The sequence below is a fragment of the Pogona vitticeps genome, chromosome 4 (genome assembly GCF_051106095.1).
Source record: "Pogona vitticeps strain Pit_001003342236 chromosome 4, PviZW2.1, whole genome shotgun sequence".
NCBI lineage: Eukaryota > Metazoa > Chordata > Lepidosauria > Squamata > Agamidae > Pogona > Pogona vitticeps.
In genome coordinates this window covers 69,694,731-69,709,307 of record NC_135786.1, presented here as the reverse complement: position 1 = coordinate 69,709,307, position 14,577 = coordinate 69,694,731, and the positions used below count along the sequence as shown (strand labels likewise).

General features: G+C 39.6%; 1 protein-coding gene and 1 long non-coding RNA gene across 6 annotated transcripts in view; one reads left to right on the top strand and one right to left on the bottom strand.

Moving 5' to 3' along the window:
- The window catches only part of LOC144589056 (uncharacterized), a 60,306-nt gene that overhangs the window by 22,743 nt on the left and 22,986 nt on the right, over window positions 1-14,577 (bottom strand). Inside the window, exon 3 of one of the 2 annotated variants that reach the window (XR_013544934.1) lies at window positions 800-2,370. The exons of the other annotated variant lie outside the window; for it this stretch is intronic. This is a non-coding gene — a long non-coding RNA (uncharacterized LOC144589056). Of the gene's footprint in view, window positions 1-799; window positions 2,371-14,577 lie in introns of those variants that run through there. 2 annotated transcript variants of the gene reach the window in all.
- Window positions 1-14,577, top strand: part of GLIS1 (GLIS family zinc finger 1) — a 240,837-nt gene that overhangs the window by 218,725 nt on the left and 7,535 nt on the right. For all 4 annotated transcript variants that reach the window (XM_072997638.2, XM_072997639.2, XM_072997640.2 and 1 more), the window contains 2 exons: window positions 1,243-1,421; window positions 11,807-11,974. In XM_072997638.2, coding sequence (XP_072853739.2) covers window positions 1,243-1,421; window positions 11,807-11,974 — 347 coding nt within the window. The remainder of the gene's footprint in view (window positions 1-1,242; window positions 1,422-11,806; window positions 11,975-14,577) is intronic.

The window sequence follows — 14,577 nt, the reverse complement described above, 5'->3', positions numbered from 1 at the left end:
TATGAAGATATGAGGCAAGGAGGTATAACATAATCTTCTCCCTGCTAGAACAAACTGTTCCTCCTGAATCTGGCTGGCATATGTGGGTCAGAATTTCACTGTAACTTGTTGTGAATGAATTTGCCACAATTCACAGATCTTTTTATATTTAAGATGGATATCACTTTGGATTTTTTTTAAATTTTGGGTGCAAAAGAAGGAAATGCATTTTCTCATCCCCATGTGTACTTTTTTGAACCGAGACTGGCAAAATATGTAACATAACGTCTTTGATTTATATGGTAATTATATAAATTACATTACCATTCTGCCTTTATCATTCAAAACAGGCACATTCTGTGCAAGAATGCATCTTTAATTTCAGCAATAGTTAAACTCGGTGCTGCCTTCACACCAATTAGGCACCGCATGGTGGACTGAGTTAAACCTTTCATACACTTATATTGCAAAAATTGCTTCTTCTTGATAGTCTACCTGAGACAATTTCCTTGACAGAGAGGGGGTACCAAATGGACAGTCTCATTGCCAAACAGGTTCAGGTTGGCAAAAAGTAGCTGGACCATAACATGAAGGGGAGAAGGATCTATTATAAAACCCTTCCCTTATGCCATGTTTCAGATCCAGAGGGCTTGACTTTATGGAGAATAGACATTAACTTGCCTGCAGCCTGGGTGCAATAGCTGCTTAATCCATGTACTCAAGCCTAATAAATGGTACTGTACTTGTCAAACTGTTCAGAGAGCCACTTGCAGAACAGAGGCTAGTGTATACATCAATATGTAATTTTTAAACAGATATTAGAGGCATGGATTTCCTGCTTTGGCAAAGAGTTGGACTTGATGACATTTGGGATCCCATCCAACTCTATAATTCGCTGAATGCTGAGTTTGTATATAGGAAGCTTTACAAAAGAAAAACAAAAAATAGTCAGGACATTTCTGCCCAATTAAAAAAAAACCCCTCAGGGAAGAAAATACACTCAATAAGAGAATCAACTACCTGCTTATATATATATCTTCTCTACAATAAGAAGTGACTGGAATTTGATTGTTAAAACTGTTGGCTATTTTTGCTAACATAATTTGTAAAATTTCTGTAGCTGTCCTTTTAAACTCCCAACATTTGTAAGTAAAAATTTAAATTAAAACAACAATAACCGTAGTTATATTGTTGGGGTGTTTTATGTGCCCATAATAAGATGGCATCAAGCTGATAATCTTGCTCACTCTTCTCTTGTTCTAGGATTGTTCCAAATATTCATCCTCCTCTTATTAATCCACTGAAAACGGTAGTTGCTCCCTCCCATCTTCAGAAGCACAGCTCACCATCATCACACAGCCAATCTCCAAATGGGCAGCATTTCTCAGCAAATAAACCATACACGCATTTTCAGAACCAACCTACACAGCAGGGACCACAAGGTAACTATATGCTTATTTTTATTTTTCTGAATGTATACATTTATATAAGCACAGATATGTAGAAAGAAGAATGTACCATATGTACAAGAAATGGAGAACTCTTCAAGGGCTGTTCTAAGATATGTATAGCACATGACATTTTGCCATGGGTCTCTAGCTGCTGCCAGCTAGTGAAGGCAACTTGTAATGTATCATGACGCTGGGACACAAGTTGTATCATTACAGATGGGGAAAGGGAAAGTGATATTCAGATGTTGTTTCTTATAATCTTCAGTTGTATCCAGAGATCCTGGTAGATTTCCCCTATTGTTTTGCATTTTAGGTCATTTGGCTGTAGTGCTTTCCTGCGTAACAAATGACAGCAATATAATGGATCTACCACATTTCTCTTGTATCTGGAATGCTTCCTTTTTTACTTAAACAGAAGAGTGTAGTACAAATCACAAGAAAGGCATAAAGGATTACTTGCCATTTTTTGATTGGCAAAAGTGGTCATGCTTGGTGAGATAACAGATGTAAATAAAATGCACAGATCAATTTTGACATATACAAATGCAGTAGTAGTTTAAAAGCAGATGTGGAAACTCTGTATAGCATGCTATGTTTAGAGTTGCCAAATTTCTGTTTGTTTCACTTTTCATATCTGCAATTAACCTTGCAACAAGAGAGAACTCCTTGCTGAAGAAGTGGACATCCAGTGCACAGTGGTTGAGTCTTGTGGGGCAGTTGTCTTGCCTTGATCCTGTAGACTGTGATTGTTCAGCCTTTGGAAATGGGGTTGCGAAGCTCTCGAGCTAGAGCAAAACAGCAGTGCTGAGTCAACTTGAGACAGTTTCCTTTCATACATCCTGTGCTTAATAAGCCCTTCTCCCCATATAGCTTGGGCAAGGCAAGTTGTAATGCTCCCACAGCTTCACAGAGTATGTGTTCGTGGAGGCCTGCTGTATGTCTGTTGCATACAAGAAAAGAACAGTCAAATGATTTGAGGCTTGTTATTGGGTTTTTTTCATAATATTTTATTGTATTCTTAGTTATATTTGTTAGGAAACATATCTATCACTTCTACAACAGAAAAGATAAAGCTGATAACCTGTAGGTTATAGTAATGAAGTGCTTCTGAGTGGTTGAGGCAAGAGGGAGTGCTCACAACATCTATCCATAGCATCTATAGTTTTGTTTGCTTATGTCAAAACCACATTATGAGGTTTGGGGAGGAGACCAACGATTTAAGGGCTGGAGTGGTTTGCCCCAGAATTTTGGGGTGGAGCATACCCATATCTGCTCCAGTCACAAGCCAGAGGACCATTACAAGAGAAGCAGTCTAGTTTTTCCTTTATCAAAATGTGAATAGGATATCTTCCATTGAGCATCAGAGGTTCTTTTGTTATAAAGTGCTTTCCAGTGGCTAGGAAAAAGCTGACCATTTGTGTGAGCAATAAGATTTTTTTCAAAATGTAGATATCATGGTCACATTCTCTTGCCAAGCACAAAATATAACACCTCCATAGGTGTGCTCCACATGATCTCAACCTTGCGGAAGCACAAGCCAGAGATCACTTTGTTCTAAACAACAAGACTTTTTGCTTATTTGAGTGGGGAGTGAATACCCTCCTGTGCAAACAGCAAAAAAAGTCCATGTGAAACAAATCATTTATACACACAATTAAAAGGATTTGAACCTGCATCTCAAAAGCAAACTTGCCATTTGCAGCTCTTACAACTCTGCTTTTGCCCTTCACTCATTAGATGGCTTGTCACACTTGCAGCATGATAGTGAGATTATTCTGCCAATGTGCTGAGGAGCCTTATGAAGATTTTTGTGCTAAACTGATAGATTTGTTGCTTTTGGCACATCCTGTTCTAGAAGCTGGAGCAGGAGGCTTTAAAAAAAATTAAAAATTATAAATCAATTCTCATTCTAGGTAAAGGTTCCCCTTGACATTTAGTCCAGTCATGTCCGACTCTAGGACGTGGTGCTCATTCCGTAGAGCCAGCCTTTGTTTGTAGACAGTTTCCGTGGTCACGTCGCCAGCGCAACTAGACACGGAACACCATTATCTTCCCATGGTGGTACCTACTTATCTATTTGCATCTTTACATGCTTTCGAACTGCTAGGTTGGCAGGAGCTGGGACAAGCGACAGGAGCTCACTCCGTTGCGTGGATTCGATCTTACGACTGCTGGTCATCTGACCCTGCAGCACAGAGGCTTCTGCGGTTTAACCAGCAGCGTCACCATATCCCATCCATTATCATTCTAGTGTACCATTAAAAACAAGAAACAGAGCAAATTGCTACATGTTATTTGTACCTACACAAAAGCTGACTTGAGCAGACATTTAAATAAATTACTTGGTTTGAAGAAACAAGTTCAATTGAAGCACAACAGCAAATTTGTGGTGAGTTGTAGTAATGTACAGCCTCATTACAGTAAGAAACTAACTATGAAGCCACAGGGAAATTTCACCTGGAACAAACACAGAGAACAGTGCTGAACTATTATGATACTCTGTGGGTTTATCTACACTACTGATTAACCCCGCAATATGCATAGTTTTTTTTTTGCTGCGATAGGAAAGTCATGTGATAAGTCACATGGTGTATGACTTTCTCTCCCTTTGAGACAGTGGTTGAAGCATCACATTTTTACACTGCTCCTCTTGGGAAAACTTAATATGTTTTAAGCTGTGTTTTAGGGGGGCTACACAGGCTTTTTAAATTGTCTGACTTGAGGCTTGCTCATTCTGTCCTCATGCTGGCCACTCGCCCCAACTGCTCTGTGATGTGAGTGGGGGGAGAGCAAGGGCTAATGCTCCATTTGTATCCACAGAATACAACAGAGAAGTCAGGGGTGTCTGGCTTTACAATGGTGCAAAAACACTGATCCAAGCATGGATCCTGCTCAATCCCCATAATTTTAACATTGACAAACCACTATCCAGTTTGTGAACAGAGATGGTTCCTATGGCTGAGATTGTTTTGGGGATGATCTTACATAGAAATCATGTGGATCCATGAGGATCTTTGTCTCAGATCCTTCCCCAACGAAGACAACTTTTTTGCTCCTCCAACCTGGCACTGGACCGGCCACATTTCTTTCAGGCTTCCTGTACCTGCCTGTCCTTCTTCCTTCGTGGCTCTTGTTGAGGTGGGCATGATTGGACATGGAGGTTGAGCACGGGGACAGGGAGGCACGAAGCAGGGTGGCAGAGGGTGATCAGGCAGGAGCAATTTATGGGGGGAGAACAAGGGACACTGGGGCAATTTGATTGTAAGCCGCCCAGAGACCTTTGGGTAGTGTGGGCGGCATATAAATTAATTAAATAAATTAATTAAATTAAATACATTTGAGGCATTAAATTGCAATTCAGCCTCAAGCTAAAGTAAACAACCCTGCCAGGAGAAAGTTAAATGATGCACTTTCAAACAGAATAATGTGAGGGGTGAAAAAAGCCGCTATGCATCATGTGATCAACTTTTTAAAAACATAGATGCAATTGCAGCTAAGAGCAGTTCATATACAGTGGGGTCTCGACTTATGAATGGCTCGACATACGAACGTTTCGACTTACGAACCGCTCTCATAGGAGTATATGGACTCGACTTACGAACTTAGATTCGAGTTACGAACTCTTTCCCCCCCCCTTTTTTAAAGCTAAGTCATCTTAGGTCAAAAGGAAAAAAGAAAAAATTATCCCCCTCTAGTGGCAGAAGGCGGAATAGCAGCTTCCCATTAGTTTCTATGGACGAAAAGAGCAGATACGGATTAAATGGTTTTCAATGCATTCCTATGGGAAATGCAGATTCGACTTAAGAACTTTTCGACCGGAGAACTGCCTTCCAATACGGATTAAGTTTGTAAGTCGAGACCCCACTGTACGAGTTCTTTTACCAGTGTAACTAGGAGCTGAATTTATTTGGTTAGAAAGTAGCCTGACGTTCTTGAGAGACATATTTTTTTCTGATGATTGTGTACTGGAACGCTTTTTAAAAAGCAGTCATTTGTAATGGCAGCTAAAAACCAACATGTTATTTAAATTTCAAGCTGGGAAAATATCATTAATGTTGCAATCCTATGTACAATTATGTAATAATTCTCATTGAAATCAGTAGGACTTACTTCAGAGCAGATGTTTATAGCACTGTACTGTAAGAGTGTTCAGTATCATTAAAATAATTTTTATACTTAAGACAATTTCAATGCCTTTCCTAAGCAAATCAGAAGGACACAAAATATGTTCAAGCCTTTGTAATTTCTAGATCTCTTAATCAAATTAGATATGGAGAGAAGGAAGTAGAAGAAAATTACTTGATCATGAAATGACTTGATCATGTTGTATCTTGAGAAGTAACACAAGAGGATCTGCAGATATAAGGTGATATAAAAATACTAGTTTTTACTAGTAGAATCCCCTAAAGTATAGTGGAAGCACAGCAGACAGCAAAGACTGGTTCTCCATGTTTGAAAAAGTTAAATCCAACTGTAAAACTGAAATGTTTGTAGCATGTATTAAGTTTTGTTATTCTTTTTTAAAATCTAACAATGAAAATCTAAAGGGTCAACCAAATGCAAAATTAGTTATATTTTAAAAAGGACATATGCATATCTTTGTTCTGCCTAGCTGTTGTAACTCTGGAATAAATCTTTGGACAAGTTATGGATGTGAATTCTGGCTTAAACATAAAGTAAGATCAGATGGAAATTGTTATGCAATGAAGGAATTTGGCATCTTAAACGCAATAGCATAGCTATTTATATCTTGCATGATGTCTTTTCATAAAGATTTTATGTAATTTGACGAGTTTGACTTATTTGGGCACATACATTTAAGTGAAATGACATGAATGAATTGGCACTTAATAGACATATTCCAATAATTTCCTCATTACATCATTCGTTTAAAAAGTGCTTTAGATTTTTAGTTTGTGGCTTGAGGGAAATGGAGGCAACCAGTGTATGCTGTGATGTGGTTAAGTACAGCCTTTCTGTGTCACATTCAAAGCAAAATTGTAACTGAATGTTATGTTTGGAGCATAGTCTATTCCTTTATTAACTGTTATACTTCTATATTTTATTCCACATAAAACATTTAACAGTGATCATTTAAACCGACAGGGTGTTTGGGAAATTCTTCATTGGAAATTAGCTGCCACAGATTTGATTTAAATTTGACAACCTGAAGGAATGCCTGAAATCTGTTCGGGTGGGAGGGTGGTGGGAATGTCGGCTCAGCTGCAGCTGCCAGAATGTGCTATATTTCTTAAAACAAATAGAAATGTATCTCTATGAAAAGTCTCTCTCTCTCTCTCTCTCTCTCTCTCTCTCTTTGGAGAGGGGAAAAAACCAGTTTTATACTGTTTCATAGAATGGTTTGTATTTTAGCTTTTTAAGAGGTTGAAGCCCATTTAGAATACTCCATGTTTAGATTTTCTATACTCAGCCACATGTGGTTGTTAATTGCACTATCATTAAGGGATCTGAACCTCATTTTAAGCTCCTGCTGTTACTCTGTTACATCTTGAAAGACGCTTTGGCACACAGAACCATGAAATCTCTAAGAATTTAGGAATAAAATGTAAAAAAAGCCCAAAGCAGAACCCACAAGAGCATTTTTTTTCCATCCTTTACCCCTTTAAACAATTACAGTGATATCACGTTGGAAGGATGAGTAGCATGAAGCGTGTCCAGGAGTGACAGACAGAATGTCCATAGTGAAATATCAGAAGGATAAGTTCCTGCAAAGCAAAACAGTGACAGGAGTGGAAAGACAGTAGAGCGATTCTGTGTGTGATCACACTTGTGTAGGCTGCCCTTTCCCAGAAATCTACATTATGTGTTTCGTTGGCAGGAGACAGGACAAATATGCACAAGCAGCTCTCCACTCCTCACCTGAGTGTCTCACCTAATTTGGATCTCAAGAGAGAAATAAGATAACTATCATGGGATCATCTCCAGATGATTTCCATACAGGGCAGACTAGCAGATATTATGGTCTTTTCCCTTTAGAAGTGCTTGTTGGAGTTTGAGCAATGTGTGCAGAGAACTTTATGGCAGGTTAATGAGGATCCCCCTCAACATCACTTAAATAAACCCCTTTCCTCCAACGCTCTGAGTGAAAGAGTTGACTAGCCTCTCAGAAAAGCTTTTTGAATCTCTATCCAGGCATGCCTTGCTTAATGCCAAAGAAAGGACACACACCATAAAGAACCTAGCATTCAGTTTATAGACATTTTCTCTGCTACAGATACTGGCATTGTATCTGTAGCAGAAGTGTATTACTCCACACGCTAAAAAAGTGGTTGTTAAATGTGTGTAGGCTTTATGCTATAGGGGAAGAAAATGATGTGTTTTTTTCAGTTGGAGGTGAATGGGATTAGAATCCAGTGAAATTTTGAGGAGACTGGATCTTGAGATGTCTTCCATAATCCAATGAAAAAGATAAAAAAGCTGTGTGGTCCTGTTACACAATCCAAAAGACAACATATTTATCAGACCACTAAAGTCTCACAAACAGGCATTTGCTTTTGGGTCCTGTAAGACTTTCATCAACCTGGGCATTATAGAACAGGAAAGGGGGCAGAAGAAAAAGAAAATTCTCTCAAATCATAGCTGTACCTGACCGCAGCAAGCTACGCAGTTCAGAAACTATCCAAGAGCAATTAAGAAGCTATAGAATCACCCTCCCAGTTCTTATCAAGGAATAAAGCTGAATCTACAAATAGGAAGTAGTTGATTAAAATAACGGTAAGCTTCTTATACCAAAATTCAAGCTTAAACTAAACGAAGTAGGAAAAACCACTTGGCTAGTCAGGTATAATCTAAACCAAATCCCTTATGAATACACAGTGGAAGTGAAGAACAGTTTTAAGGAACTAGACTTGGTGGACAGAGTGCCGGAAGAACTATGGATGAAGGCTCGTAACACTGTACAGGAGGCAGCAAAAAAAAAAACACCATCCCAAAGAAAAGGAAAGTCAAGAAAGCAAAGTGGCTGCCCAACAAGGGCTTACAAACAGCAGAGAAGAGAAGGGAAACAAAATGCAAGGGAGATAGGGAAAGTTACAGAAAATTGAATGCAGACTTCCAAAGAATAGCAAGAAGAGACAAGAGGCCCTTCTTAAATGAACAGTGCAAAGATATAGAGGAAAATAATAGAAATGGAAAAACTAGAGATCTGTTCTAAAAATTGGAGATCTTAAAGGAACATTTTGTGCAAAGATGTACATCATAAAGGACAAAAATGGTAGGGACCTCACAGAAGCAGAAGACATCAAGAAGAGGTGGCAAGAATACACAGAGGAATTATACCAGAAGGATTTGGATAACCCAGACAAGCCAGATAGTGTGGTTGCTGACCTTGAGCCAGACACCCTGGAGAGTGAAGTCAAGTGGGCCTTAGAAAGCTTGTCTCACAACAAGGCCAGTGGAGGTGATGGCATTCCAGTGGAACTCTTTAAAATCTTAAAAGATTACACTGTTAAGGTGCTATACTCAATATGCCAGCAAGTTTGGAAAACTCAGCAGTGGCCAGAGGATTGGAAAAGATCAGTCTACATCCTAATCCCAAAGAATGCTCCAACTATCGTACAATTGCACTCATTTCAAACGCTAGCAAGGTTATGCTCAAAATCCTACAAGGTAGGCTTCAGCAGTATGTGGACTGAGAACTCCCAGAAGTACAAGCTGGATTTCGAAGGGGCAGAGGAACTCGAGACCAAATTGCTAACATGTGCTGGATTATGGAGAAAGCCAGAGAATTCAAAAAAGTCTACTTCTGCTTCATTGACTTTGCAAAAGCCTTTGATTGTGCGGACCACAACAAACTATGGCAAGTTCTTAAAGACATGGGAATGTCTGACCACCTTATCTATCTCTTGAGAAATCTATATGTGGGACAGGAAGCAACAGTTAGCAGGGGCAGACGACCTCGGGACCAAATTGCTTGGCAGTGGATATGGAACAACTGATTGGTTCAAAATTGGGAAAGGAGTACAACAAGGCTGTATATTGTCCCCTGGCTTATTTAACTTACATGCAGAATACATCATGCGAAAGGCAGGACTGGATGAATCCCAAACCGGAATTAAGATTGCTGGAACAAATATCACCAATCTCAGATATGGAGATGATACCACTCTGATGGCAGAAAATGAGAAGGAATTAAAGAACCTCTTAATGAGGGTGAAAAAGGAGAGTGCCAATATGGTCTGAAGCTCAACATGAGAAAAACCAAGATCATGGCCACTGGTCCCATCACCTCCTGGCAAACAGAAGGGGAAGATATGGAGGCAGTGGCAGATTTTACCTTCTTGGGCTCCATGATCACTGCAGACGGTGACAGCAGCACAAAATTAAAAGACGCCTGCTTCATGGGAGGAAAGCGATGACAAACCTAGACAGCATCTTAAAAAGCAGAGACATCACCTTGCTGACAAAGATCCACATAGTCAAAGTTGTGGTTTTTCCAGTAGCAATGCATGGAAATGAGAGCTGGACCATAAAGAAGGCTGACTGCCGAAGAATTGATGCTTTTGAATTGTGGTACTGGAGAAGACTCTTGAGAGTCCCCTGGACTGCAAAGAGAACAAACCTATTCATCTAAAGGAAATCAAGCCTGAGTGCTCACTGGAAGGACAGATCCTGAAGCTGAGGCTCCAATACTTTGGCCATCTCATGAGAAGAGAAGACTCCCTGGAAAAGACCCTGATGTTGGGAAAGTGTGAAGGCAAAAGGAGAAGGGGACGACAGAGGACGAGATGGTTGGACAGTGTCACTGAAGCTACCAACATGAATTTGACCCAACTCCGGGAGACAGTGGAAGAGAGGATGGCCTGGCGTGAAGAGTTGAATATGAGATAATGACTAAACAACAAACAACAACAAGCTCCTTGGGCATAAATAGAAATATTTTGGCATCATAGAATCACAAAAGAGTAGGGCTGCAAGAGAGTGGAGAGGTTATTGAGTCCAGCCCTTCCCAAAACAGGGAAATCATCACTTAAAGCACCCCAGAGAGGGATGACGATAAGGTCATCAACCTTCACTGTTTCTTCTTCCTTTTGGATGAAAAAACTGGAGATTGTATTCCATGAATTTGGTCCACAGCAAAGTTCCCTCTAAGGTGTGTGCCTGCATGCAACTCTGCTCTCCCTCTGCACAGGGCTCCTCCTCCTCCATGCACCCACAGTTATCATTTTCAGCGCCTTTGGTTCTAGTCGCAATAGAACCGCAATCAAGGGGGAGAATTTAGAACAGATCCTTCCCCTCCTTTGTTTGACTGACTTTCAAATATCTGAAAAGTGCTATTGTGTCTCCCCAGTCTATGTACTTCTAATATTTAAAAACGGAATATCACTCAACATGGATGTTCCATTTTAAGCCAATATAGAAACTTTCATAAATCTGGCCAAGCATAATAGGAGAATTGGACTGCATGCACAAGTATTGCCATGGTGAAAGAGATCTCCATGGAAAAAAAAAAACACCTTATTACACTTATAGAACGGCAATACTTGCAGAAGCAGTGTGAGCTCCTGGCACCAGGTTGGCAGGGTATTCCACTTACTGGAAGCTCAGGAGGGTGCTGGCATATTTGTAATCATGTATTGTGTAAATTTTTTCATTATAGGAATTGCTTGATTTCATTTTTCTGAAGCTTTATACCAATTTTTTGCGATGCACACAAGTTATGGCTATTTAGAGAGGTCAAGAATAATCTGTCTGAATTCACCTCCTTCATAATTTACAGAATTTATAATTCTGGTTCAACAACATACATTTTGTTGCAGGAAAAACAGTAGCCTTTATGATACTCAAAGTACATGCCTGTTGTCAAAATCTAGTCATGACTCACACCTAGCTGTCAGTCTTACATAGTGTTTCTTTCTGTGTTCTCTGGTGTGGTAGTAATACTGCATCCACTTCCAGTTAAGTGGAGAAAATGGTTTTGAGCTTACATCTAGTTGATGCCAGATTTCTAATACGTAGTGAGTGCTTTACAGGAAGGCATGGAAGCCTGATTGCCATTATTAACAGGGCAGTACTTGCTACCAAATAAGCCCCAAGCAGTCCTGGAGCTCTGCTTGTTGTCATATTAGCTGCAGTGGTGACTCCCAACAATGGCCCCAGCATTTGTCCCAGCACTGTGGGTGGAGGCACCAAGCCTCCTTTTTCCACATACAGAAAGCAGTTTGAATCAAGCCTTGGGGGCGGGGGAACTAACCTAGAAAACAATCTGTGCAAGGCTGGAAACTTTTTAACAGCACACATCATGTTAAATTTTGAATATAAATACTTAGGCGCTGATGGTTGTAGCACACAATTAAAGCAGACAAGCCAAATGCATTCTTCCAGTATAACTGTTTCTACATAACATCTGCTTGCAGGTTATCAAGGCAGCTTTCACTCTATACAGAACTGTTTCCATTATGGAGACTGTTACAGAGCAATAGACACATCTGTCAACAGCGATGCTCTATCAGGGGACTCTCATTGTTTTAACCCTTTGCGACAAAATGGATATCACATTCTAAGTGCGCCTGTGACTTCAACAGGTAAGTGATTTAGACTGTCCTATCTTCTTTAGCCTTTTTTTCCTCAAAGAAATTTTACATCTCTGTTAACTCTTTTAATATTTTACATACAAATATGGCAAGTGGACCACAGCTGCTTATTTTTTTAAAGAGTTGATTCACATACTTGAAGTATGGTTCTTCATTTCTCTTCTTTTGGAAGACTGAACTGTAATCTAAGATTAGCAGGGTAAAGTTTAGTGTCATGTGACCATTTTATTCAATGAGAGAATTTAGACTTCTCTTATGAGTGGATAGTTTTTAAAGTACATGTAGCATCAGTTAGAACACTGGAAAAAGTGAAGAAAGGAATTTTTAACTATCACTTTACATTTCTGTGTGATGGTTTTATGTTGTTCTCTTCTGTTTTGAAAGTTGCCCTTTCAGTTTTAGTAAAATTTCCTTTCTTCAGGTTAATGCCAGATTTTACACTTTGATTGACAGGCTGCTGTAGTCTTTTAAGAACAGACTAAATAATTTTTTCAAAAGAAATCATAGGCCAAAGAATTGTACATTGGAAAGGCCCAAATTAAACAGTCAGTTATTCATTCATTCATTCTTGTCTAAGGGCTGTTGTGAAACATACCAATTTTGTATTTCTATTTTTAGAACATCTATTTCCTTAATGTTTACAAAGTTTATTCTTTGAAGGTTTTTACCTTCAAACTTAAAGAACGTAAAGCTGTACACAAGTAACAGCCACTTTCACTCTCAAGACTCACCAGGTCTTAATATAGTGATTTTTCTCTTTGTGTTATTTGTAACTTGTTATTAGGCCATGGTAGCTGGAGATTATGGGAGCTGCAGTCCAAAATGTAATGTTTCCAAGCTGGGATGTTGAGGAAGGCCAAATGTGATTGACAGATTCATAATTATGAATCCTGTTAAGAGTCAGTGATTTGTTACTTCTGTCTCAGTGCTTTGGATGGTTTATAATGCTACCAGGATTGCATGTCTGTCATGGCATTTGCTTATAAAATTGACAAAACTACATTTTTATTCAGACTGTCCCTTCTACTCTTTCTTTGTCACTTTCCCACTGCTGAAATTTTGAGTGTTTTGAAATGATTTTGGCCTTTGAGGAGCATAAAGTTGTTTTTTTGGCTTATATAGCACCCCAGAGTGCTAAAGTACCCTCTGGCTAGTTTACGACATAATTACAGTGGTGCCCCGCTTGACGCTTACCCCATATGACGTCAAAATCACTGTACGATGAGTTTTTTGCGATCACTGTTGCAATTGCAAAACGATGGTTCCAATGGGTTTTTTTCGCTTGACGTCAATTAGGAGTGTTTGTTCGCTAAACACCGATTTTTTCGGCTCCGCAAAATGGCTTTCCTTCATAAAATGGCTTCCCTCCCTTCTCAAAATGGCTGCTTTCCAGACCCCTGCTTCGGAAGACAGCGGTTTTAAACAGGTGATTGGCAGTTCTCTATGGGCAGTCTTTGCTGGACGATGAGGTATTTCCCCATTGGAACGCATTGACTGGTTTTCAATCCATTCCAATGGGTTTTTTTTCACTTGACGACGATTTCGCTTAACAGCGATTTTCCTGGAATGGATTATCGTCGTCAAGCGGGGCACCACTTTATACAAACAACTTTGCTCCTCCAGCAAGCTGAGTATTCATGGAAGGGTGGAAGGCTGAGTCAACCTTGAGCTGGCTACCAGAATCCATCAGGATTGAACTCAGGTTGTGAGCAGAGGCTTGACTGCGGTACAGCATTTTAACTGCAATATTGCACCATGGAGCTCATAAAGAGCCACAAACAATGATAGTGCTATATGTTTTCCTAGCGGTAATTAAATGCAGATAGCTAAAACTATATACATTTCAAAATACAACACAAATCCGTGTAATATCTGCTCCACAGATGATACTATTCAAAATCTGGTTCTAAACCCAAGCCTTGCAGAATTATCTGTAGTATGGAGGTTAAAAAAGTTCATTGAACAATGAGTCTTGTAGTGAATATTCTTAGATACTTGTCTGGGTGCTACTCTTTACAAAGAAAAAAGAAAAATTAAGTCCTGGAACTAAAGCATGGGTTTGGTATTGTGCAGAATGGTGAGGCAATTTAGTACTTCATGCTTTCTCCATGCCCATCTTTACTCCTTCTCCTTGAGGAAGTCTCTTCTTCCTCTGCCTTTCCCCTTTTGAATCACTGTACTCATTGACCCTTTTAAAAGTAAGTTATGAGCCTGTAATTTAAAACTATGACCTAGGGACCAAGTTGACCAAAATATTCAGAGGAAGATTAGCCCCTTCATAAAAAACTAAAGAGCAGTTCTCTTTGAGTCTCCCCCCCCCCCCCCGGCCTCTTCCACATCCCAGAACTTGGAAGAGATTACTTACAGATGCCTTGTTGCTTACAATCAATTATTTTCTGAGTACTAAGTAGAGCTTGGAAACATTAGAGTTTTTTTGCTCTACAACTCCCCAGATCCCTACTACTAACTCATAGATTTAGGAACCTGATGGTCAAAAAAGGAACATCCACCTTACCTTTTCTTTACAGGTTGCAAAGCAGCCAGGGGGGTTGGAAACTTTTGAAGAAAATATTTTAAGGAGTGCTCCCACTTTA